We start from the raw sequence: 25,396 nt of genomic DNA on the forward strand, positions 1-25,396 counted from the left end.
CGCACCCAGTCTGTTGGTTTTCTCTGCCAACGAGCGGTCGGGGAGGTGGAGGTCCCCTCTAGCACCGTCCTCTCCTGCTGACGGTCTCACCGCTTGTGCTTCGCTCCCCGCAGAGCCACAGCAGCTACCTGGACGTGGGACAGTGCGGCAGCAGCCAGGACGCCAGCCGGGAGGGAGTGTCACTGTCATCCCACAGCTCCCGGCGCTCCTCGCACACCGCCCTCTCCGACTCCGCGTGTAGGTGCCAGCGCGGCCGGGGACAGCCCAGCGCGGGGGCGAGGAGCGGGCTGGAGGGCAGAGCAGCCTCCAAAATCCTGGGGTTCAGCTGGGAGTGACCGAGTCAGGGTGGGAGGGGGGTGCTCAGCACCAGGACCGACGTACTGTGCCGTAACAAGTTATGGTAGGGCAGCAGGGCCGCGGCCACGTGCTGCCTTCTCCCTCTTAGCCCGCCGCCAAGGCGAGAGCGGCTTTCCCCCCATCTGCTACCACCTAAGGGCTGTGGTTGTTTGCTGGGGCTCAGGGCACAGAAGGTGACTCGCTAAGCCGAAGCAATTTGACTGAGCCCCGAACCTCACTGACAAAACTCTTATTATGGGGTAGTTTGGTCCCTGATGATAAACCCCTGCAGAAGGAGCGCAGAAGGCTGCCTGCCTCGCTGGCAGCTTCGTGCCAGCTGCCACGAGTGTCCCCCCCTGCCCTGGGCACAGTAGTGGGGTGACCGCAGTGCCCATGTGGGGCCGTGGGTAGGAGCCAGCTCGGGGCTTTTCTTGAAATACTTGCCGGGGGAGCGTGGGAGAGCTTATGGAGGGAAGGCTGAAACGGGGCGTTAGCGTCAGAAGGGAACCCTGCGGGTCAGGCGGAGAGCCAGAGGGACCACGGAGGGGCAGTTTGGGGACCCAGTTTGGCAGCGTTTGGGTCGCTGCTCATCTGCGTACGCAGAGATCAGGCTTAGCCAGGGTACCCAGGCACGGGCCCGCCGTATCACAGTAAACCATCTCTTTTCCAGCCACGTCGTCCATGCGACACACGGACACCAGCACGCCCACCCAGCCGTCGGTGCCAGGGGGGCAGACGGAGAAGGCAGCCCTACGGCTGGCATCTGCCGGGAGCGCTCAGGTCAGTGGTTCCTGCGAGCAAAAGCCTTTCTGATGCCGTAAAGAAATGAGCTTGACAAACCTTGATCCCGCCCTCAGAGAGGCTGGGTCCCCACCTCTGAGTGTGCTGGGCCTGAGCATGGGATTTCCCTCGGCCGGGGGGAATGCTGCTGGCCGGCAGAGCCGGTGGAGAGCTGCTAGAGGCTCCTCTGCTGCCTCCTTTCAGGATTCAGTTTGCTCCTCCAGGCCAAATGCCTTCTCACACTGTGAGCCCGCTTTTCCTGGGGTTTGTACCCATGAAATGGCCTTTATCCAAAAATGGATGCTGACGCCGAGGATTTGCAATTAGCAGGGGGCATGCAGGAGCTTAAATTCTCCCTTCAGACTCATCCTCGGATCTCCACGTGGAGTTGTCTAATTCCCTGCACTTGTTCATCACCGGCATGAGCCGGTATCGCACCAACTCTGCACCAGAGGTGCTATGGACCTACAGTAAGGCAAAGTTTTCATTTCTAGGCCATAGCAACTCCTCAAGCCCCTGGTGAACCCCTCACTCAGCATCCCGTGGCTCAGCCGGCAGTCCCCTCTCAGCACGCTGTGATGGTACGTGGTTTATTTTTATTAAACGCACTGGTACGGCCAGTCGGCGGGGCAGACTCGGTGGCTCTGGTTCGCTGCTCTTACCTCCTTGCTGGCTGGTCCCAGTGTGGAGGCAAGGTTTCAGTGCCCTTTCTGTTGCTGTTACTGAGGGATACCTGCAACCAAATCATTGCGACCACTTACTTCAGCAAGGAGACAGGGCAGGTAGGACACCCAAGCTTAGAAGAAGGTTTACACTTGTCACAACCATTGGGGGCTGCTAAAGGCTCATCTTTGAATTGCTAGCGACTAACTGCAGGCTGATACGGTGCTGAAGAGCTTTATTGCCCTGGTAGAGGAAGGGGATGTCATGGAAGGTTTGAGTTAGGCCAGAAAAAGAAAAACACCACAAGAAAAACGTGGGAGTCGTAAACTGTAACTATGAGGCCCGTCCTCACAGAGCTTTGAGGTCAGCGTAGTAAACATTCAGGCTATAATACAGGGATTGAAGACGGCCAAGGTAGGTGTGAAGGATGGTTCCCAGGTGGGATTACAACCTAACCCCGGCCTTTGGCAAATACAATCAGCAGCACAACTGAAAGCCCAGCCTGGAGGTGTTATCCCAGCAAGGGTTAGCAGGTGGGGGCTGCCACAAAGCACAAGTGGTCCAAAATCAGCAGGGCGTCACACTAAAGGGCCAGGGGAGCCCTGTGCACAGACACCCCATCTGCGCAAAAGTTTAACGGACCAAGATCTGGAGTGAGGCACTGAGTATGAGCCAGTTGTGCTGCTGCTCTGCAAGTACAGGGGTACTTTCATTAAATACGCAATTGCCATTTTTTCTCAGCATCATATTTGCTATGGCAAAAGCTGGAAAGCAGTCGTTTTTCTGAAGCCAGCATCACTATGAATGCGAGTAGCAGGACTGGTCCTACCCCACAATCTTGTTCTCCGTTCTCCGCAGCCAGTGTACCATTTCCCGACCCAGCTGGGGATGATGCATCAGCTGAAAGAGCAGCTGGAGGAGAGGACACGCATACTGCAAGCTGACATCAAGACGCAGCAAGAAGAGCTCCACGTCATCAAGGAGCAGCTCCAGCTCGTACAGGACTCCAACCTGCAGGTGCCCGCTGCCCCCGGCGTTCCCAAACCCACAAACCATTTGCTTTTCCTTTGAGCACGCAGATCGGCAACAAAATTGTCAGTGGCAAAAGCATTTAGAAATGAGCTCTGGATAAATCGGTAGTTTGGTCTCAGATGTGGAAGTACTGTCTCCCGAGAGATGAGTGGCATCACTATCTGCTTAAGTATCGAATCAGTAATTTTCATGATTTAGAAAAAAAACAATCCCAAACTAATCCGAAGTCCCGCCTGCACAAAAAGCTTGGTGGTTCGGTGGCTGGTTAGTGCTGCTGGGTCCCCAGGGCCATTCCTGCAAAATGCAACAGGCGTAATGGAGCTGGAACGGTCGTGGCTCTGAATAAATACTTGGGCAAAAGCTAACACTTGATTTTCTATTATTCATGGTTCACTTTGCCCCTGGATTTAGAGATGTTGCTGCTGCAGTGTTATGTATGTTGATAGAGACAGCCTGGGAGCCGGAGACGTTCTCTCTCCGGCAGTACAACCACCGTATGAGCTGCGACAACTCACGTGTCTCTTTTTCTTAAAGATGCTGATGCAGCAGCCGATCCCCGTCGTCTTTAACAACGTGCAGCACCCGAGCCCCAGGAGGCCGCCGCCGCCGGGGACGCCCAGGCAGACCACGGCCAAGAAGTCACAGCAGCAAGGCCTTATGGAGACGAAGCCCTACTGCGGCACCCACCTGCCGCCACCGCGCCAATTCCTCAGGGACCCCCGTGGCACGGCCGCCCAGGTCGCTGGCTGCTTCCTTGTCTTCATCGTCCCCTTTCCTGGCTTTTTCAATACTTGCCTGCCATGTCCCCCCTCCCCGTGGTCCCACGCATCTCCTCTGTGCTGGTTTTACTCCGTAACTGGCATTACGAAATTTGCGTTCAGAGTCAGCTGCAAACTGTAAAAACTGTAAAAGCGGTAAAAAACTGCAACTGTAAAATAAAAGCCAGGTAGCCTAAAAGCACTAAAACCTGAGGACTGCTGGAGCCGTCCTGGTGACCGGAGAGGAACTGAGTGGGAGGTTTGGGCTCTCATTCGCTTCTCTTTGCGATTGCAACATGATGCTCGTTCGTAGCCAGCGAGAGTTGTGACTTCGTAACATGGGGAAGTAGGCATAATTTTAAAAGATTAATTTTCTTCTGCCTGAGAAGTCTTGGAAGGCAGCTTTGAAAAACAAGTTTGTCATCGCTAGACCTAAATCTGCTATATAGGTGGTCACATCTCCTTGGGGAAGAGTTAAGGTGTCCAAAAGCAAAAAAGACCAAAACTACTGCTTTAAAGGACAGATGAGACGCTTTCCTTGGGGACTTCAGATTTGCACTCCTCCTCCCCTCTTAAGCTGGTCTCTTCTCCTTTGAGCCTTGCATGCCCTTACCCTTGTATTCTGATTTCTCAAGAGACCATCTGCTCCTGCCGCTGGGGATGCCAGCGCCTGCCGTGCAGGGGCATTAAATACAAACAGGTTGGTTGTGCTGAATAGACATGCTGTTCCTACTGCTGTGTTCAGGGAGAATATCCTTCTGTTCCTTCTTTTCCCATCTGCATACTGGCAGTAGTTATTTTAGCCTTCTATTAGGGAGCTTTAAAAACTTACGTGGGTATCTATGTCTTCATTTCAGGTACAGCAGCAGCAGCAGCACCTAATGAGAGGAAACCAAGCCCAGCAAACGTGTCTGCCGGGGCAGACGAGCATTTCAGTGCCCCTCTACAACAACCCCGTGGTGTTTTCGCAAACGCATCCCATTACAGTGGCTGCACAGATGCCGGCTGACGGCAGCGAAAGGCAACCGCAGTCTGACTACAGCCAGGACAGGAGCCTCAGGTGCGAACACAGCCGTGATTGATAGAAAACAGCAATGCCTGGGCGGCGGGGAGGGCAGGCACATCTGGGCTCAGGGGGCTGATGCTCTCTGGGTGCCGCAGCAGCGGCGTGGGGACGGTCCCTCCTGCGGAGGCCTGGCTTAGCGGTGAGCCCGGAGCGCGTGCGAGCAGGGTGCTGCGCGCGCCACGCCGTGCCCTCGGGGGCCTGAAATCCTTTTCTCTCCCTATTTCCATAAGTTGTCCATGTAGCTCAGTAACCTTTGGGCATCTGCTGCTGTCAGAGGGAGTGAACAGGGAAAACTAGCAGGGACAGCCTTTCCCAAACCTGTGTCTGCTTGCTCTGAAGCTCCAGAGTGTCTTTTCTGCAGCAAGGACAAGTGCCATGGCAAAGCCATTTTTCTTTTATACAACACTGGAAACGTATAAAACATATACAACAGCCCCAAACTATTCAACCACCTCTCAGGGAGGTGTCTGCAGACACGGCCTCCAGGATCCAGCCGTTTTGAAATCTTGTGTCAGGAAACAAGATAAGCCCTAGAGGTCTCACCATCTATAAACCGTATTTCTTACATGAAGGATTTAGCGAGTTTCAGCTCACGTCTGCGAGTGCCTTAGAGAAGGTGATAATAAGCATCCTATTTCCTTAGCTTTTTTCAGGGTGATGGTTTGCATGCTTGCAGGGAGGATTTTCGGGGATTTGTTTCTAGAGACTGGCAGTCAGGAGTTTGGACCTCTCCCTTCCCTGACCGTCCTCTGTTTTTCCTCCGCCGCAGGATGCTGTTGGATCAGTCTATCCAAGCCATGATGCCCGCCGCCAACAGCAGCGGCCAGTCCGCGCAGAGCAGTGCCGGCAGGCAGCAAGGAAAGTGAGTCTTTGCTGGCCCTTGTTTGCATGCAGAGTTTTAGCAGGGCACTTTATGGTGCTGACAATTACTTTGAAAAACTTGTACGTGATCACAAACGGTCTTAAAAGAAACAAAATCTCTGCTAGTTAGGAGAAAAAGTAATGAGAATGTTTTTTAATTACAAAGAACTTTATGATAACTAAAATGCTTTGAAAAAATATTTTTTAAACTGTTTTCTGGCTTTTGCCAATCTTAAAATGCCTAATCAAGTCATGGAGGAGATGTTCAGCCTTAAAAACCTTTATCGTCTGCAGTTCCAGTCTTGATGGGGAGGGGGAAACCTGGGGCCTGCTTTCGCCAGGCTCTGCATGCTTTTGTCAAAACAACCCCTGCTCCAGTCTGGTTCCTGCAGCACTTGGGCTCCCCAGGGCCTGCTCCAGTGGTGGCTCTGGGTTTGGGTTCTCACGCCTTATTTTCCTCCTCGTGGCAGATTCGTTGCAGAGCAGCAGATCTTGCCTCCCCCGGTACAGATGCAACCGATTACCTGTAGCACCGTCCGACCTCCAGCCCCGTCGCCCGTTTTCTCCCCGTCTCTGATGATCCCACACGCCAGCTTCACATCCCACCAGGCAAGCACACCAGTTCATCTCCACCAGTGGCCACAGCAACAGGTTCAGCAGCACCGTCTCTACCTTCAGGTAAGGGAGCTGGAACAGGTTTGTGAGGATGCACAGGGATGGCTTTGGGGCTTGGTTGGCTTTTTTGAAGAAATGGGGCTTACCTGGCTAATCAAACCTGGTCAGTGCACTCGCACATCCTCCATGCCCATTGTATCTGCGCGTACCCAAGTGCTCAGCCTTTCCAGGCCGGCTCTACACCTGGTCAAGGCCATATTTTGCAACAAACTCAGCTATCGCTTAGTGTCCAGAAGAAATAGCCAGTTTTTCAAACAGAGCTCGTCATCGAGAGGAGCTCTGGTGGGAATCTTGCTGTAGCCGTGAAACATGATAAGAGATAAGCGCTTCTGAAAACATGCCTCCTGCGGTTATGTCTCAGCATAGCAAGGTTTATTATCAGCTGCCGTCACTGCTTGCTTTTAATAAATGGGTGTTTCACAACACAAATCTCTGGAGAAGCTGATTTTGGTTTTTCAAAGCACAGCTTCATCAGTGCATGCCAAACCAATGATGCTGCCAAGGAGAGGGGTTGTTGAAACTAATAATTAATTAGTAATACACTCTCCAAGACTTGCTTGGTTGGCAGAGGTAAGTTACGGTCCCCCAGGCAAAGGTGGTAGAAAACAAAGCAGGAGGAGTAGGTACAGCTGAAAGTAGCCATGCAGCAGGACTGGATTTAGAGTAAGAAATGAATCGTTGTTGTCAGCAAATGTGGACATGAGCTGTCCCCACTTTGGGTACGTGTGCTCACGGGCTGCACTGAGGTCCTGAGGGCTAGCAATATGGACAGCAGAATGATGATGCTGGGGGAGATAAATAGCTCCAGGGCAACAGAAAACCAGGCTTTGGTGCCACAGTGCCTTTAACGGGGGCTGAACCAGCAAGCCCAGGACTTTGGGGTACCGGCCACAGGGTGGTACATGGACAAGGTTGCTCTACAACCTCTTCATTGAAGATCCTGAAGATCCTTCCCATGGAAGAAGGAAGTTGCACGTCCTGCAGATTTTACCTCACGTCCACGTAGCTTTTGAAGGTCTCCATTCCTGCTGGGCTCCCCATGGGGCTGGTAGGACAGGCGGGTCCTGCTTCCCCTCCATGCTCTCCAGGCATTGTTAGTCGTGCTGATAGCACCAGCACCCCGAGCTGCTTGTCCACAACTCGTGCCCTCGATGGGCAGAGGTTACCTTTAGGACTTGGTACTCGCGCTCCTGGTTACGAGCCTCAGCATCAGCCCTGCATCAAGAGAGGGAGCGGATGGGCGATGGGGCAGGTCTGACGTTGGATTTGTGTCTCCCGACAGATGCAAGGTCCTGAGCCCGTGCCCGGGGGTCCGACACAGCGCATTTTCCAGCCCCCCCACACCCCGCAGCAGAACCCCCTCAGCTACTTCCTCCACCCGCAGCAGCAGAGCCACCACGCGCAGGGCCAGGCCTGCAACCTGCCGGACCTGCCCGAGATGCAGCTGCCCTGAGCGCCGGGTCTGGGAGGCAGGGACCACCTTGGCTGCAGCCGCTCGGTGCCCCGGGCACACGCGGCGGGGAGGACGACGACGTCAGAGCACGGGACAAGTGAGGTCGGGCCCCACGGGGAAGGTGGTGGCTGGAGGGACGGTCCCCGCTGGGGACGGACGGCTCCGGGGGCACCTCGTCGGTTGGGATTTCCACGCAGCCGGTCCGTGATGCTGCTCCGGCAGCCCAGCTCGGTTGCGGCACGGCGGTACAACCGGAAGGCGATGGCTTTCTGGCGGCAGGGAGGTTATTTGTCAGGTCGCCACGATGATTGCATTGCAATGGAGAAAACCCTTTTCCATTCAGGACTTCAACGCTGAAAGTCACTGTGAATTTAAGCCCGGCGTTTGGAGCACATACACAGACTGTGCCGGTCCGCAGGACACCATTGGATTCCATGTACATAACTCGTTTGGCTGTAGTAGGTCCATTGTGGATTTTTTTCCTTTTTTCTATACCTCACTCCCGCAATTTTTTGTTTTCCAGGCGATTGGATAATGCTGCTAATTTACATAACACCACTTTTGCCTGAATTTCTTACTGTTGTTATACCAGCTCACATCGCATCATGTTTTATTTTGGTTAACAAGTGCAGATAAATTTATATGGTTTTTACTCCCTGTAGCCAAATATTTTTCAGGTTACAGACAAAGAATCCTTACTCGTTCTTTTTTTGGTTGTTTTGTTTCAAGTGATGTAGTTGTATATGTTTCTATACGTGAAAACAAACAGGCGTAGAACAGCATATGACAGCAAACTTTGTGGTTTTGCTAGGTCATGTTTCAATTTGGTGAACCTGAAACGTATGATCACAATGACACAAGCGATGTTACAAGCCCGTAGGGTCAGCAATAAATTGTATTTTTGTAAAATGTCACTTTTTAACTATAAGTTTATATTTATGAATTGAAAAACCAGTTTATTCTTCAGTGGGTGTATAATTAAGTGTCCCTACTGTTTGTGTCTTTCCAAAGGAAAAATGAAAAATGTACATTTTTGAGGCATTAGTAGCTGAGTACTAACTTTGGGCGCTGTTAGAGCCCAAACGTAGGAGATGGGTTAGGCCATTACTATAAGCTTTGCAAGAAAATGGTTAGGACCAGGTCCATCTAGCAGCAAAGCTCCATCTGGCAGTCAGAGCAAGGTTTAGGGATGGGTTAGTTCATAACCTCTGTCGAATCCAAGCAAGGGGCGCTTTTTTTTTTTTTTTGCCTTTTTTTGGGGGCATTTGTTTGCTTTTTTCTTGTGCAAGCTGCTTTCTTGGCTCTTTGCAGCACCGCAGCAGCTGGACGCTGGTGCTTACTGACGGAGCAGCCTTTGGCACAAGCAGCCCCGTGTTTCAAGAAAAGGGGGGAAGTGGGAAAGTCAGCATGCAAAAAAAATGGGTATAGTTAAGGGTACATATATCTATAGCTAGAGATACTTACCGCTGTAGATACAGCTATAGAGATACAGCTAGCTAGCTAGCTCACTTTCCCCCACCAGCCACACACGTTTTCTGCGCTGCAGCACTGGGAGGATTTCGTTAGCTTTGGGGCCAGGCATGAGCGCACGGGCTCGGTAGCATGGGGGCAGAAAAACCTGACTGTTTCAGCCTGCCTGAAACAGATTGCGGCAGCCCGAGTTTCCCAGCAAGCCCAGGAACGAAACGGGAGCGCGACAGAGCTGCCCAGACATGGTTTTGGCTGCAGCCTTCCTGCTGCCTGGAGGGTTGCACCGTGACTCACCGCCTGTCCTGGCCGTGCCCCAGCCCGTTGCACAAGGGGCTCTTTCCCACCCACGGGGTTTTCCTGGGGAAGGGGACGGGGTTTTGCTGTGCCGCATCGCCCGGGGGGGTGGTGGGAGACAGGCTGCTGGAGCAGGGTGCACCCGCGGCAGCCGGCAGCTTTTGTGGGGCTGGTGCAAGGCACTGGGCTGCTGTGGCGTTTTGGCCGGGGCAGGGGTGGCCATGCGAACAAAAGCTGTGCGAGCCCCTGGCTTTCCACAGGCCCCCTCCCTCGGCAAAGCACGGGCACGGGTTGGCTTTGGCTGGGGCGTTCGGGCGCGCACCTCCCAGGGATGCCAGCAGTGACGGGTTGCGGGTTGCAGAGCCGGCGGAGGGCAGGTGCAGCCTCCCGGCCATGGGCAGTGTTTTGGGGAGCACAGCGGGCCATAGCACAGAGCCGAGGAGGTGCCCAGCAGCCCTAACCCCTGGGGTTACAATATCGGGGCTAGTGCCTTGCAAGTGCAGCCCCTGGCTGGGACCCAGCCCGGCCGGCACACGCAGCCCCGGGCACCGCGGTGGCTGAGCAGCGGCTCTGGGGCACAGCCTGCACTGCCCCATGTCAAACCCCTACCAGTAAGGGTGGCTACAGCAGGTCCACGGCCGGGGCCGTGCTGTGGGGCGTGGAGCGCCTGCCTCTGGGTACGGTCTGGAGCTGAACTAGTCACAGCCTCAACCCTTGGCTCTCAGAGCCCAAGTCCCAGGGAGAGCGTGGGGGTCAGGCGGTTTGTGCTGCAGCGTCACGTGGGGGCTGCAGCAAGGGCCAGCATGGAGCCTTTCATTTAGGGATTTTTTTTTTTTCTTTAAAGCACTATTACTTTTAGGGTCCCCCCTGCCCATCCCAAGACAATAGGGTTGCTCATGAGGTTGGGGCAGGAGGGGTTGCTGTATTTTTGGGGGTTGTTTGTGGGTTTTTTTCCCCCCTAAGCTTGGCATATAATGTTAGCAGGGAGGCAGACACACACATTTATGTTAGGGAGCCACTACTGTACACAATTTGTGGCCCAGTGTGGCTGGCAGGAGGGAAAGGCCGTGCATTTCCCGGTCTTGCCCGTTAAACCTGCATCGCCCCAACACACCACCGTGGCTGCTCTGCAGCGTCCCATCACCGACCGTGAGCCCAGACATGGCAGGTGTCAATCAAATGTATCTCGGAGGTGGTGGTGGTTGGGGTCAGGGGCTTAGGGGGTGGGTTTTTTTAACAGGGCTTGGTAGGGAGGTAGCCAAGGCAGAGTAGTTTTCTGGCGTTGCTGTGGCTTTGAAAGCAAGCCCAACAAAGGGCGGCTGGGAAGGGGCTTGGGGATGGGGCGGCGGGTGTGCCGGCGGGGGCTGGGCCACGGACACAGCCCTTCTGATGGCAGCGCCGGGCTGCACAGACAGGGAGGGCCGGGGGTGGGATGCGGCACCGCTGCCCCCGCTCGCAGCCTCTCGGCGAGGAGCACAGGAGGTTTGCAAGGATGTTTACACGTTAGATTGGCCTTGCTAAAACAAGAGACCTAAAACGCACTTTACCACGTGCCCCCCGTTCCCAGCGTCCACCCCAGCCGCGAGCCTAGCTGCTGGCGGGCGGTGGGCGGCTGCCTGGCCCCCGGCGCTGCCTCGCGGGTAGAGCCGTGTTTTCCAGACGTGCTCCAAAGGACAAAATCCCACAGTCCCTTTTTTGGGGCTTGCTTGGTCCCTGCTCAGGCTGCCTCCAGGCTGGGGGAAGGCTGAGTCAGGGCCATGGGATTTTTGCCTTATATTGTCACTCACTCTCAAAAAATTTATGAATAAATAAATCTCTTTATTCAGGTTGATTTGTATTTGTTTACCTTGGTGTTAGCTCTGACCTGTGTTTTTAGGACCCATTTGGAATTGAGGGTTGCTGGTGGGTTTGGTTCACACACCCCCAGGTGCTTACAAGAAAACACAAGCGTGACTTGTTGGTGACAAGCGGAGGGTAGGAACGTGACCGATGCCGCCTGCGTCGGGGTTGGGCTCCAGTGTCAGTGTCGACCTATTAGTCATTAACGTTCTGAGGCTTTCTAGTACACAAGCACCTATATACTATCTCTCTCTATATATATAGATATACAAATACATGTATTTTTAATATACATATATATGTATGTATGTGTATATCTATACATAAATATATATATATAGGCCACACAATTCCAGACCTCTGAAAACACAGGCAGCTTTAATTAATAAAGTCTTGCACTTTTAGCATATTTGTACATATAAGCTAAAGCCTGGTGGGTATAATCAGGCTGGTTTGACAAACACAGTGAAAAGTTTCTGTATATATTGTATATACTCCGTGTAAAAAAAAAAAAAAAGAAAATAAGAAAAAATCTTAGAATTGAGTATAGATCTTGGTTTATTTTATATGATGTTGAATATAGATACATTTATAAATGTTACTATTCTTAAAAGTATTTTGTAATGGGAAAAAGGAAGTGTCTTATGAAGATGAACAGTAAAGATTTTATTCTTGTCTTGAATCTATGTCCCTGCACAGCTCCATTGAATGGGAGCCCGTGCATTTTGACAAGCTTTAAACAGATTGTACATAGTATTTTAAAAAAAAAAAAAAAGGAAGAAATAAAATAATACTTGTAAGACCTCTTACACAGTATGTGCTGTTGTTATTCCCTGGGTGGTATGGGTCTGCTGGGGCTCAGAACCTGCTCCTCGCTCTCCAGGAGGCACAAGAGCAGCAGCATCGCGTATACACGCGTATAAACAGCTGAAGGGATGGGGCTCAAGATGGAGAGTGGGATTTCCATGACCAGGGCCCAGAAGCAATAGGGGCAATGCATAAATTAGAAAGAACAAGGCATCTGAGTCAGTGCAGACGTGTCTGCACACTGTAAATGCTTTACTAAACAAGTAACAGTACTCTTCCTGGGCTAACTCACTTGCCGTCTCGGCAGTGAAGCAAGCTCAGGCTGTATGCGAGGCTAAACTAGTCCCAGGCTTCAAAATTCTGCGTCTCCTCTTCATTTTTCCTCCACTTCTGGGGAGGCTGGTGTCCTAGCATGGTTTTTGGCTTGGTCCTTGCTTTGGAAAGCACTGACTAAACCTGGCTTTAACATGACCAATGCTCTTGAAGGAACTTCTGAAACAGTCCATCATGAGAAATAATAGTGCCTCAAACACAGATATTTTTATTTTTTCTTAGGCGAAACAAATTTTTATTTAACATCCCATTTGTCTTACAGTACTTCTGCATACAATACATTGTATAAAAAGCCAACCTGCCAACACAAACGTGTTGCCTTCTTGGTAAAGTGACAAAGCTATAGCAAAAGAAAGACAAAATAGCCTATTTTTCTGGAAACAAAGTGGAATATTTCTTTTTGTTTTAGTCCAGATAACAACTGCAATTGCAATCAAGAACCTTGTATGGTACAACTGGATGAGAAACTTCTAATAAAATCAACACACAGCTATTTCTTAGTCACTGTGGTAGCAAACTCTTCTAAAAATACATTATTATCTAGCCATTAGAGTGATGAACCAGTGGCTTGTTTTGGAATGGACGGAAACACAGAGTGCTTTCTCTGAATCACATGGCAGCGACCATTTCCATGTCCCGGGAAAGGCTACCGATTGAATTACAAGCAGTTCTCCTCCATAGTGGAAAGGGCTCGTATTTTTATTACTATTAGCTAAGCTATTCCCTCACCTCGTGCGTTCAAGCCCTGAACTCGGCGCACAAAGCGGTCACGCAGCCAGCTCCCCGTGGTGGTCAGGGCTGCCACCGGGAACGGCGACAGGCTCCCCGAGCAGCACGCTGGGTAGTGCAGGACCGGGGGAACGTCGCAGCTCTGCTGGCCATCCCCCTGGGCTAACGATTATGTTTGACAAAAGGCATCTTATGTGCATAGCAACAATAACAATGGCCCAGCCACTAGAAAGGACTGTGCGGCTTACGCTAACAGCCACTGAGAGTGTTTCAGGGTAAATAACCATGGCATAGCTGCCAAGTCACACTGGTGACACTGCAGCAGGTAGTGCAATTTTAAAACTGCATAAACAGCATCACTAGTTTTAGCAATCTGTATCCTACCTATGACTGTCTATTTTGTACTGAATGATGCACATTCATTTATTTCCTACGACTGAACCAAAAAAATTAAAAGATAACTTTATGAAAACTGTTACAGAAAAGGAATAACATAAGATACGTGAAATGACACATCAGTACTCACTTAACCGCGCTGCTTCCTGTGGGTGAATGAACAGTTCAAAGTTCAAAAACACTTCTAAGAACTTCCAAGTTACAATTTGAATGGAAAGTCCCCCCCTTGGGAAGTAGCTGAGTAATTCTGGGTCAGACTCTCTGCAACTGCCAGACTCCTTGCTAGCACTTCTGCTTAATTCCCAGCTGCATGTGGCAGCTTACCTCCTGCAACAGAAGTGTGCACGCCTGCAGCGTCCTAATGCAATGTGATGTAAATCTGGGTTCATCTTTGCATCACCAAGAGCTTCAGATGGCCAAAAAGCTGTATCGCATGGGGATCTCTGTCCCCGACTATGCAGAGCTTTACAGTGAAGGGACTGAAGAGAGGGAAAGAGCTTCTATCGCTCTAGCTCTCCCAATCCCAGCTAAGCCTGCACGTATTTGTTAGCCAGCCCATCTCCACAGTAGGAAAGGGAAGGAAAGGAGCTAGACACTAACGCCAGAGTTGCTCTGTCTCAAGCAAAGCACAAGTGTCCCTCAATGCTATGGCACACTGTGGAAGCAGCCCAGCAAACGCACCTCTGGGTCACGCTCCTTGGAAACTGCTGGCATTTGCTACATGTAGATCTCCCCTAAGGATCAGCCTGTGATCCGCAGGCTGCAAAGGAAGAACCTGCCAGTTAGGCAGTGGCCTGAGTGCTGCCAGCGACCTTGCTCCACCCTCCGTCCTGCTGAGGCTGGACGCCTGGCCACTCTGACTAGTCTTGCTGGATCAACCTGCAGGCGTATTACAGGAACAATTTAAAGACATTACCCTTTTTGGGAAAAAATATAAACAAACTGAACAGAAAATCCATGCAGTTAATAAAAGTTAGCGTTCCCCTACACACCCTAACGTCTCACCTTAAATCTACTTTTATATACATATATATATACGCTGGTAATCTCTCTTTATACATAGACATGATAGCTGACAAGCTACTACATAATTGGTAACGGCTCTACAGTCTCTTGGATTGACACTAATAGAAAATGGTATTTTAAAAAAGGTGCTCAGTTTTGCATAACCAAACCAAGTAACGTCACAAGGCTATTGTATTTTGCAGGTTCCTTCAGCACAGTCTCCTGTACTTAGATCTTAACATCTTGGCTCTCAACCAAAAAATGTCATTAAGACTTTCATATCTCTGTGCTACCTTGCTTAGCAAATACTTCATAGCTTTGACTACTTCTTGAAATTAACAATATCCATCATAAACCTACAAAAGCTTTTTGGATGGGCAGCTGCATCTATTTTCATGGGGCTCCATTAATTTCATCACGGCTATTTGCAGAAGAATTACTCACTGAGCAAACCTTATCTGAGTACGTCCTGGACTAGAACAGCAATATCATCTGCTTTGTATTTCTAAAATAACATTAGGAAAACAGTGAGTAAATACATTTTAAAAGTAACACAGTGTTGCCCTACTTTGCCTCAGAAACATATCCATATGAATGAATAAATTAGTTTTTTTATTTTACGCATAAAAATACAAATCAGTATTATATTGTATCAAGTGTAATTACTTTGTGAAGGCTTCTGAAAAAAGCTTCCTCATTTCTCACATATATGATATAGTTTTTGGAGTTACTGTTCATTCAGTAAAACTTCATTTTACATTAATACCTGAGAGTATGGGGGAGAGTAGAAGAAATATTTCATAAATTCATTGCTCCCGATCAAAACTGTATTCTTTAGAAGCAGCACGGGAACTTTAACACCAATTGCAATGATGATATTTCACCAAGTGCTTGTAACACAAGTCAGAATTTCATTTTATTCTTCATTCATATTAGTATTGCAAGAAAAGCCTCAGTGAATTATACCATCCCCATTCTGCTTCTTTACAAAAAACACGCACAGTATAAAAATAATGCTGCTCTGCAGAGAAAGATTGTCATACAGGCTTTAGAAACAGCCATTTTTAACTAGTCTAGCAGAGAGTCCCAGTCTACTTTGTTGTTAAAATACAAGCTCTTCCCTTCCTTCTCTAAACCCATCCTAGCACCAGCTACTGAAGGTTCAAGGTCAACATTTATCAGCATTAATGCTGTCAGAGCTTGCCTCCACAGGATCTTTACTCTATCTTTTTTTATGTATTAAAAATTTCAAGTCAGATTCCACAGGATTTTCTTGTTACCATGAATCCTGGCAGATAGAAAATAGTACAGCAGCAATAATCCAGAGAGCTATAGAAAAGAAAGAATAATTACTAGGTTGAGGTGTGGACTCAGAGTAGTCAAAGGAGCAACTGCAATCTGCCCCTAGCCGTTCAACAGTCAGCATTCAGCTAACTATGAAGCAGCTAGACATGGTCCGTGCTTGGGCTTTCCAAACGCAAGCAAAACTATAGATTTCATCAACATGCTCCTAAGAAGCCAACAATGGCTCCTCTTACAAGACGAATGACAACCACCACGTGGTCAGACAGATTTAGCCACTGCTTTCCCTTGATTTCAACAATCTATACTAGCTCTTGCATCTGTGTGCAGCCTGGATGACCAAACAAGCTTCCATCCTTTTCACCTGTATTGTAGGAGGATTGGTATGAAAATAGGAAAGAGAACTCATAGATAGGCTGAGCTAGAAAAGCAGGAAACCAGTTGTTTATTGCAAAAACTGAGATGCAGGCTGGGAGAATGCAGTCTGCAAACTGCTGACGAGGGGCTGGAATCTGCAAGAGTCCAGGACCATCGGTAACACCAAAGCAGAGGAACTGAGAGCAGCGCAACTTTCTTCTCTAACCTCATGCTCTTGTGCCTACCATAGCCTCTATTCTTAGTCTTCATCCTGCTTTGATCCCAGTCCACATGCAAGTTTGGAAATAACTAATTAAACTAACCTGGAAGATCACCTCTAAGCTGTCGATACTCCTTTTAAGTGAAAATGGCTGGAAGTCATTCCTTTTGTCACAGTAATAGAAATGAACCTGGAGAGCACACACTGTAACAGCTGTCATTCAGATAGGTTTGCAATAGGTCACATCCAGTATTTCCAAGCAATGTTGCATATTTTAATAACATGGTAAAGACAGTTTATTATTCAGTCCTTTTTTTGGAGTGAAACTTATGAACAATGCAAGAAAGTGATTGTGCTTCAAACTATTTTTATTTACATTACATACCAGTAATCTGATATTTAAAGCTAACTCTTCAAATGCCATTCCCTATGTAAACACCAGACTCAATTTCCATAGTAACAACCTTCATTTGTAAGCGCTTTATGTGGTTAATTCAGAGTCAAAGGTAAAGAAAATTACACTCTGGTTCTTGCTTTAAGTTGTAAATTTTTAGCACTCTCTATTTTAACTTTTATGTCACGAGGTTTCTCAAAAAATCTCACAAAGGCTGGCTCATTTAATAAGGATGCCAGAATCTGTTCAAAGGCAAAAGACCATTCATGGTTCCCTCTCAAACTCTGTGCTCTACTGCCTTCAGTCTGCTCAGAGCTGCTTTCCTCCTGCCCTTTTCTGGGGATTTCAGCAGGCACCTCCGTAACAGCAACTGGACTTTTGACTGGGGATGTGGGACTCTGCAGTCTTCTCCCAACTTCTTCCATTTTCAGCAGGAGGCTGGTAACCACCGCTACAGCTCGATATAACAGTTCCTCCTCAGGATCCCCATGGAACAGATTGTACAGAGTTTTTGAGAACTGGATGAACTGAGACTACAGAGAGATATAGAGGAGACTATTCAGAGAACAGCAACACAACTGTCCTCTTTCACTACGCATTGAGATTCCAATCCAGCGCCTGCTGCTGCTAGGCACCTGGTACAACAACTGCTCTAATGACAATATGGGCGCGGACCAGCCCTGATAAACCTAAGTGTGTCTGAAAGTCCCTCTCTTCATAAGCTTACAGTTACAGCAGTCTAAAAAACCACAGTCTAATGATTAATGTGAAGGTCTGAAATTTAAGGGATCCTACAAATCCTTTAGAAAACTACTAACAGGACTTAAAGGATAAACAGCAGTCAAAACCAGACTTAAATAAGACTCAGACAGACAGTTTACCTGATTCATTCTTGGCAAATCCTTAATGTTTTCTTCTTTTTTAAGAAGTTCATCTTGCCATTGCTTCAGATATGCCTGAATATCAACCTTCCCCTTCCCTACTTGACAAAAAGAGACAAAAAAAAAGAAAAAAAAAAAGGTTAACAAACAAGAATGAACAGCTTCCCATGAGGGAGGATGAGAAAAAGAACTGGCATCCTCAATGTCATTCCTTCGCAATAGAGTGGTGGGGCCAAGGACTAAACAGGATCAGAGTTTCATTACCCTCTCGCCCCTCAGGACTATACTTATAAAAGTGGATATAATGTTAGCACTACGCTAGAGATGACGTTACTCAGTATACTTTGCCACCACACACTTCCCCAGCTCTGCTCCCTCAAAAGACACACAATTACCCAATGTGTCTCCAGGATTCTTTACCTTTTTCTGGGCTGCTCTTCAAAGAATCACTTTCAAGACTATCCCCAACAGATGAAACTACAGTTTAGGAGGAGAAAAATAAGGAAGAGTTATTTATTTGAGAAAGGAGGACCAATGGTTCATTTCCTTTTATCAAAAATTCCTTCCTTAAGGTGCGAGACCCTCACCGACCCCTATGTTCTCAAGACAGATTAGGCCGAGAAGAAACCACATGGTAAGATTTGTATACCTTCTATAAAAATAGAAGCCACCATGAGGCTGGAGGTCACAAAAGAAACTGCAATCAGTTACATCAAGCAAATAATCTTCATAATGTTCATGGCCTGTGTCTTGAACAGTGGTGAGAACAGTACCCATATATTACTGATAAAGTACTTTCGGATAGTTTTTAAAAACCAAAAAGAATCTGTCTTCCAAAGTAGTAAAACCACACAGCTTTCCAAACAGAATATTTTATCAACTCCATAAACTTAGACACCACAGAACTTTTTTCAGCTTACTTGGTTTAAAATGGAAGCAAAGGGTTTTGAAACGCTTGTTTATGTGCCTCAAAATAATTATGGATTTGGATATTTTATTCTTTGAGGTAGGAGATATGTTCCCTTTATGCCTTGAATGTAAAGTGAAATGGCCATCACTTCAACAACCACTGCAACAGGTTGCCTGCTATGCTGAAAAATGCTGACCAAATACACTCCCCTATCTCCATGTAAACACCCGTAGCCTTTGAATCCAATCATCACACCAGCTATCCACAAGTTCTACACTACTTCACGAAAATGTAACTATCTACAGAAGATCTTCACAGAGGATTCTTGTTAACAGTGATATGATTTACTGGATTTATTCGTTTTCAGAAGAGAGCTCCCCATTTTTCACCACAAGATAATTAATAGATTCCTTCTAATATTCTGCAGGCAAAGCATCACACTCTGCAACTTACCACCGAGTTGGCTGAAGTGGATCAGTTCTTCTTTTGAAAGATCATCACCTTTGGAAGGGCTTAGAGATTCTACTTCAGTAAAAGCTGCAATAAATAAATGAATGAAGTGGTTTTGGGACTCCCAAGCATTACCAAAGCAGTGATAAAAAGCAAAAGCTTTGTACAGACAAATGGTCCCTATGAAGAGAAATGGTGTTGGAACAGATTAAGTCCTTCCCAAAGAATACATCACTCTGGAAGAAATACACATCTGTATTACAGCTATCGGACTGTACTGTAGCCAGGATTGGTGACAAGAGGAAGAAAAGTAACGCTAAGAAAAAAAAACATGCAAAGATAATAAAAGCCAGGAAGAGCCCTCCCCAAATGCCACAGCCTTTCACTTACCTGGAGGGATGTGCAACTTAAAAAGAAGCTTGAGTTTCTCAGTGAAACTTCCATTATACATGGTATCTGTTAGAGGAAAGAGGCAAGACAGTCTGTTCAACTGGACCAAACTTTAAAACACCCTCTTAACCTAAACAAATACAACCCAGGGAGATTGGAACTGGACATGTGTCCTATCTTACAGGGAGTATAATTAGAGATGAAGCTTAAGGAAGGCAGCTGAGCTGCAGCTGAGCCTGGGGTTTGCCTACACTGAGGAAAGAACACTAATAATGTCTATGACTTACTAAAATGAAGCCACAGCACCAAAGAAATATAGCACTAATGTCTTCTCAGCATTTTCCCTTAAATTTTTGTTTCCTGAACAATACCACTTTGAGAACAAGATGAAAGGAACAGAGTAGTAAGTCAAGAAAACTTTCAGTTCCCCAGAGATATAAGGCATTGCTCGTCTTGCACGATCTGTGTATGAGATGGCTTAGTATGAGGAAGCATTTATCATCAACCAAACAGGCTGGGCAATGAGATCATACCATTTCCTAATTTTCTGATATTTTCATGGTAAAGCCATATTTAAATTTAATCTCAAATAGGACATTATTCTCCAGGGGATTAATGTCTCAGAAAAGTTACTAGTCTGTAAAGCCTTGTGTTAGCTATTTCATGGCGAAATACAGACAAGAAAATGAGAGCACAGTTCCATAACTTAAAGCTTTTATCATTCACCTAAATAGTGTAGCTCCCACTCTCAAGCTTATAAATATACTTTGAGCATTTGGCTTGCCGTTTGAACAGTCTTCACATTTAATGTCACATGATAAAAATCAGACTATTTAACCCTAAGTTAAGAGACTAGTCTCCTTAGGCTCTTTATATAGTGTATGGAAGGTGATACACTCCAGGACTACTCCCAAGATGGAGTTCCCTTGTGAATCTGCTACTTATATGTGTTGTTCTCATACCAAGGACACAGGCAAATTGTTTGAAGTTTATAAGGCAATCGGAGCTCTCATCTATCAGTCTGAATGTCCACAATGCAAGTGAGTCTCTGTTTGCACAGTGTGACCAAGGGCTCAAGAGATGACAGAGAACCCTGAACTGCTGGCAATCAATCCGATACTGGTCGAGATACGGCAGACTGGCATCATGATGTTGCAAGACAGGACTATTTACATTCCAATAACAGGAAAGAAAGTGCTCCTTCTGCAAAAGAAGGATAAAATGTTAGATTTTTCTGAAACAACAACTCTCTCTGGGTGAAAGATGTTGGAAGTTAACTGTGTAATTTGATTTAAAGCTGACATGTAAAACATATGTAGAATCTAGCTTTTACCTCAATTTGTTAAAACTGTTTCACACCCATTACACAGTCCACCATTAAGATGGATGTTTGGTAAGTGAGGAAAATGACACATTACCTTGAATAATTCATAAAGCTCTTCAAGATCACTAGGACTGAATTTTACATCCTGGGACACAACACGTAGCTGAAACAAAATTAAGAGAAAATTAATTAATGAGTCTTCCCTCTTTGGAATAAGCCTGTAAAATAAAGTTATGGGATACTTAACCTTACATTAAAAGACACTGTTTGAATATTCCAGGTTTTAGCATGTTACAATTAGGAGTTAGAATATAACTTCTTCTTAAAAGCAATCAGAAGATTATAGACTGAAAGAAATAATTTCTCCCAAAAAATGGGACCTCACATTACTTGCATACATGGAGCCTACACTATGAAACCCAGGAGATAAAACTCAATTATTTGTAACGATACAACGTACAGCTTTCTTTATAATGGGCAAATGCATGTTCAGCTCTCAACAATGAAGCTGAATCCTCATTTTTTAAATTAAAAAAAAAAAAATATTGTTCACAGGTTTTTAAAACAGAGTTAGCTACAAGACCAGGTTCCATCTTCACAATATGTATGTTTTGTAAAATGAAATACAACAGTTATGAATTTAGCACAACCAACAGCATTTAGTATCAGTTGCTACCAGCCACACTTACTACAGAAAGAAGCACTGCTTGTTAAATAGACTAGTATTATCATCAGTTATTGGAAAGCAGCCACTGAAGAAAATAGGTAAAGGAAGCACCTTGCAACCTGCACCTTCATTCAGGAGTCTGAACTTAAAGGATGATATTGGCAGCTGAAGAGCTACCACACCACACGTGCATTACCGGACATCCACACACACCACAGACAAAAAGCAACTCTTGCTAAATGCAGTACAATAGTGACATTTGGGATTGCTTCCCAGAGTAAAAATGCAAGTGATTAATTGTTTTACTGTAGCACTGTGGACATTTTACAGTGCTCTATGCCTCTAAGAGAAATGCATTCACAATTTAACAACAGCAGACAGAAATATAGGTCAGCCTGTTCCAGTCAGTGCAAAGGGTCAGAGATATGCCAGCCTTTAGAAGTTGTCTGTGAAGGTGTTACTTGTAACGAGACCAGAAGGCCATGCTGTGATTCACAGACTGAAAACATCACAGGCCAAACCTCAGTTAACAGACACCCTGCAGACAAGAAGGATTTCAGCATATAAAATTATATATTTGGCCCTGGAAAATGTAGCTCTTCTCAGAATTTTCCAACAGGGAACAAATTTTATCAGAGGGAAGGGTTTAGCTCTTCCAAGTCACTCACCACATTCTGCTTGGTCGTAGCTTCTAACGTCTGGATCACATAAAGCCTGTTCCTGCAGCGCATGCTCTGAACATCCTCATAGCGAATATCGCCATATCGCTAACAAGAAAAGCATTGTTCCATGAAATCAACTATTGCTAGACACATCAAGCAGATATTTTTGTCTTTCTTGCATCTAAGTACAATACAGGTATGGACACAAAGGAAGATCCCAGAAACTCTGAGCAAAAAATCATTTATTAGAGCACTAACATTCTCCCTAAAATGTGTAACTTTTAAAAGGGCAGGTGTTTCAAAAAGTGGTGGAGAAAGAAGAAACTGGAGTAGTTCACTGTGTGGGAAGACAAAGGAAGGGATTTTACCATGTGTTGGCTCTATATCCAACTCTGCTTCACATGGTGACTACTGTTGCAGGGTAGCAAAGTCCAAGATGTGTATGTTGTCAGGGCTTGGAGTTCACTCTAGTGAACTTTAGAAATTAGCTAAAGCAATTTCTGAACCATTCCTAGCTACCTCTGGAATTTCTGAAGGACAGGGAAGGTGTCTGAGCATTGGAGTAGAATAAATACATTTACCTTTACAGAAAAGTGGGATAGTAGGCAAAAACTAGAAAGAAAGTCCCAGAGAAATCATGGAACAAATTATTAAACAATTAAAATCTAAAAATAAACAGATAAGAGAAATCAAAATGGGCCAACATTCTTTATCAAGATCATGTGAAATCAATTTAATTTCCTCACATGAGGAAATTGAGTCTAGTGTGTAGAACTGAAGCAGCGGATAGGATACATCTTTACTTCTGTAAGGTTTTTGACACCCTTCAGCAACACATGCAACCAGGAAGACATGGCCTAACCACGATCACCACGTGCACAACTGGTCCTAATAACAAACTTTGAGAACAAATGAGTGATAAAACACCAAACTAGGCAGGACTTTCAGAAGTTTTTCCACAGTGTGTTTTGTTCCCATTTTCGGCAATGCACTTTAAACAAGATATGAAAAACTGGAACACAGTCATAAAGAGTCTGAGCACATAAGCTTTGAGGAAAGGTTAGAGGAACTGGTTGTGTTGAATCTAGAAAAAGAAAAGACCAGAGTTGAAAGGGTAAGTGATGAACAACAACCTGCAGAGAAAACTGCAACTGACTATCCTCAATAGCACTTTATGAGCATCCAAGAGGAAATATACTGGATATTAGGATATTTTCTGACAAGGGCAGAGAAACCCTACAATGGGCTAAAGTTTTTGCAGATTCTCTTTTGTTGAAGAGTTTTAACAACGTTAGACATTTTTCAAGGATGATCTGGGTGTATGCTGGACAGGGAGCTGAACTGGATGACCTGTGGGGTTCTCTTCCAGAACTGTATTTCTATGTTCCTGTGAAGACAACTACCAGCATACTTCTCACTTGGAACAAAGAGGAAGCAGAGAGAAATTGCATCTCTGAATCATAACTCATTCACTGGTCTGGCTTCTGGGCACTGATATTGTGCAATGGCCTCAGTAAGAATACAAACAAGATGTATAATCTAACTCTGAATTAGTGTGATGTGATAAAATGTTACACGTTCTTCCATACACTAGTTACACATGACTTCTTCATATCTGATTAGACTGCCAAAGAATGAGTCTTGCATTTGCACCTGAGTCATAAAGGCATGAAACTGGACATAATTTTAAAATTCAACTCCATATCTTTTCACTTAATCTCATTTATCTTGTGAACACCCATGCAAAGCAACAGTATCACAAAGAACATCTCTGTTCACTTATTCATGATTTGTAACTAGACCTATCTGCAGAATGACAACTCTCCATTGCAGCAATCTTCCCATTTCAAAATTTGTTTTATTTTACTTCCACAGCGATATGAAAAGAAAACACTTCACGCGAACAGAACTGTGTTGAAATTAACTGTCTGGTCAAAATGAGAAGGAAATTGACTCTCACTTTATATCAGCAGTTCTCAAACAAAGGGTTGTGACACTTACCAGCATTGAAGAAATTCAGTTTCAACTGAAGATAAAAATTTGCATCCAAAAATGGGGCTATGAGATAGAAATGGGGATATGGGCCTAGGAACAGGGCTGTCAACTTGGAAGTGAGAGATTCAGGTTCAAGGATCTGCCCAAATCAATGTTCAAAAGCCATACCAAATCAGAGGCTATTGCTTTGGTCTGCCTGTGAAGGCAGGGGAAGAAGAAAGGGAGTTTCTTTTGCTTTGTCTTTCAGTACTGATTCCACCTCTGAAAGCTTCAGCTTACACTTCAGAATGCAATATAGAGCACTTCATTATCTACCATCCCTGTTCTTTATTCTGCAAGTGTTCATCCTCACTATGAGATCGCACCATGACAAGAAAGACCCATAATACTTTGCAACTCTTCTTACAAGAATCTTAAAGCACTTTACAAATACGATTCTTCAGTATAACATTCTTGTGAAACAATACTGATAGCAGAAGCACAGACTTTTTATATGATTAGCCCAATGCTATAAAGACACTTCAAGAGAACTTGAATTTCTGATTCTTGTCTTTGTTCACCCCACTAAAGGCAAAGCCCTCTTTTCCATAAAAATCAAAAGAGACAGTTCCTAAATTATAAAAATTACAGTTAATTAATCTTTTCTCAGTCAAGGCCAGGACATTTTTCCAAGAGAGATGTATTGTGGATCTTTCACTAGAAACATATGACTGAGAATCAGAAAAGGAAAATAATTTATCATATAGATAAAAGAAACCAGCTAATAGAAAAAACAAAATGTGAACAAATCTTTTCTCTCAGCTTGCCTTTCACTTCAGGTGGGCTGAGCAGAGACCTATCTACAAGTGGATTAATACCCTGACAAAAATCATGCCAAAGAAGGAAACGCCTCATGAAAATCTGAGGACAAAAGGAGAAGGAGAAGTCAGACCTATTTCCTCCCCAGTGCAGAGCTGCAAAGCTAGACACTGCAGAAATCAAACTTGCAAATTGAAAGAAAGTGCTAAAAGATCATAACAGGTCTTCCTCACCCAGCACATCTCTAAACATTCATTTAAACCGTACAAGAAACTAAAGTACACAGTTTCCTGCACTGGTTGTTATGTCAAAGGTTACCACTATCTGCCATGTGCAGTAATCACTCTCAAATTAGTAAATGCAAGGGCTGTTTCTGCTCTACTTTGTCATTTAGTTGACATACTAATAAAGTGAATGAGGGATGGCAATACATGACTTGTGATGAACCTAGGGAACTCCACTCAGGACAGCCTAGCAAGCACATTCCAGGCAGTTAAAAAACCAAAACAATACAAAAACAAACCTATCCCATAACCTATAAGGTTTTCA

The 25,396-nt window shown here is 46.0% G+C and overlaps 2 protein-coding genes across 7 annotated transcripts in view; one reads left to right on the forward strand and one right to left on the reverse strand.

Moving 5' to 3' along the window:
* The window catches only part of PASD1 (PAS domain containing repressor 1), a 55,955-nt gene extending 45,253 nt beyond the window's left edge, over positions 1 to 10,702 (forward strand). For 3 of the 4 annotated variants that reach the window (XM_075513049.1, XM_075513050.1, XM_075513053.1), the window contains 9 exons: positions 114 to 237; positions 1,007 to 1,116; positions 1,611 to 1,697; positions 2,638 to 2,796; positions 3,346 to 3,549; positions 4,427 to 4,629; positions 5,405 to 5,497; positions 5,967 to 6,174; positions 7,454 to 10,702. In XM_075513049.1, coding sequence (XP_075369164.1) covers positions 114 to 237; positions 1,007 to 1,116; positions 1,611 to 1,697; positions 2,638 to 2,796; positions 3,346 to 3,549; positions 4,427 to 4,629; positions 5,405 to 5,497; positions 5,967 to 6,174; positions 7,454 to 7,624 — 1,359 coding nt within the window. In that variant the 3' untranslated portion in view covers positions 7,625 to 10,702. The remainder of the gene's footprint in view (positions 1 to 113; positions 238 to 1,006; positions 1,117 to 1,610; positions 1,698 to 2,637; positions 2,797 to 3,345; positions 3,550 to 4,426; positions 4,630 to 5,404; positions 5,498 to 5,966; positions 6,175 to 7,453) is intronic. The other variant, XM_075513051.1, reaches the window with a different exon arrangement.
* Positions 10,703 to 12,353: 1,651 nt separating this feature from the next.
* Positions 12,354 to 25,396, reverse strand: part of TBC1D8B (TBC1 domain family member 8B) — a 43,427-nt gene continuing 30,384 nt past the window's right edge. The window contains exons 14-21 of one of the 3 annotated variants that reach the window (XM_075512707.1): positions 22,061 to 22,159; positions 20,820 to 20,888; positions 20,364 to 20,604; positions 19,402 to 19,467; positions 19,015 to 19,098; positions 18,072 to 18,128; positions 17,652 to 17,752; positions 12,354 to 17,303 (exon numbers count right to left, since the gene is read on the reverse strand). In XM_075512707.1, coding sequence (XP_075368822.1) covers positions 16,893 to 17,303; positions 17,652 to 17,752; positions 18,072 to 18,128; positions 19,015 to 19,098; positions 19,402 to 19,467; positions 20,364 to 20,604; positions 20,820 to 20,888; positions 22,061 to 22,159 — 1,128 coding nt within the window. In that variant the 3' untranslated portion in view covers positions 12,354 to 16,892. The remainder of the gene's footprint in view (positions 17,304 to 17,651; positions 17,753 to 18,071; positions 18,129 to 19,014; positions 19,099 to 19,401; positions 19,468 to 20,363; positions 20,605 to 20,819; positions 20,889 to 22,060; positions 22,160 to 25,396) is intronic. The other 2 variants (XM_075512708.1, XM_075512709.1) reach the window with 2 other exon arrangements.

This window comes from Mycteria americana, chromosome 10, assembly GCF_035582795.1.
Source record: "Mycteria americana isolate JAX WOST 10 ecotype Jacksonville Zoo and Gardens chromosome 10, USCA_MyAme_1.0, whole genome shotgun sequence".
In the NCBI taxonomy this organism is placed as follows: domain Eukaryota; kingdom Metazoa; phylum Chordata; class Aves; order Ciconiiformes; family Ciconiidae; genus Mycteria; species Mycteria americana.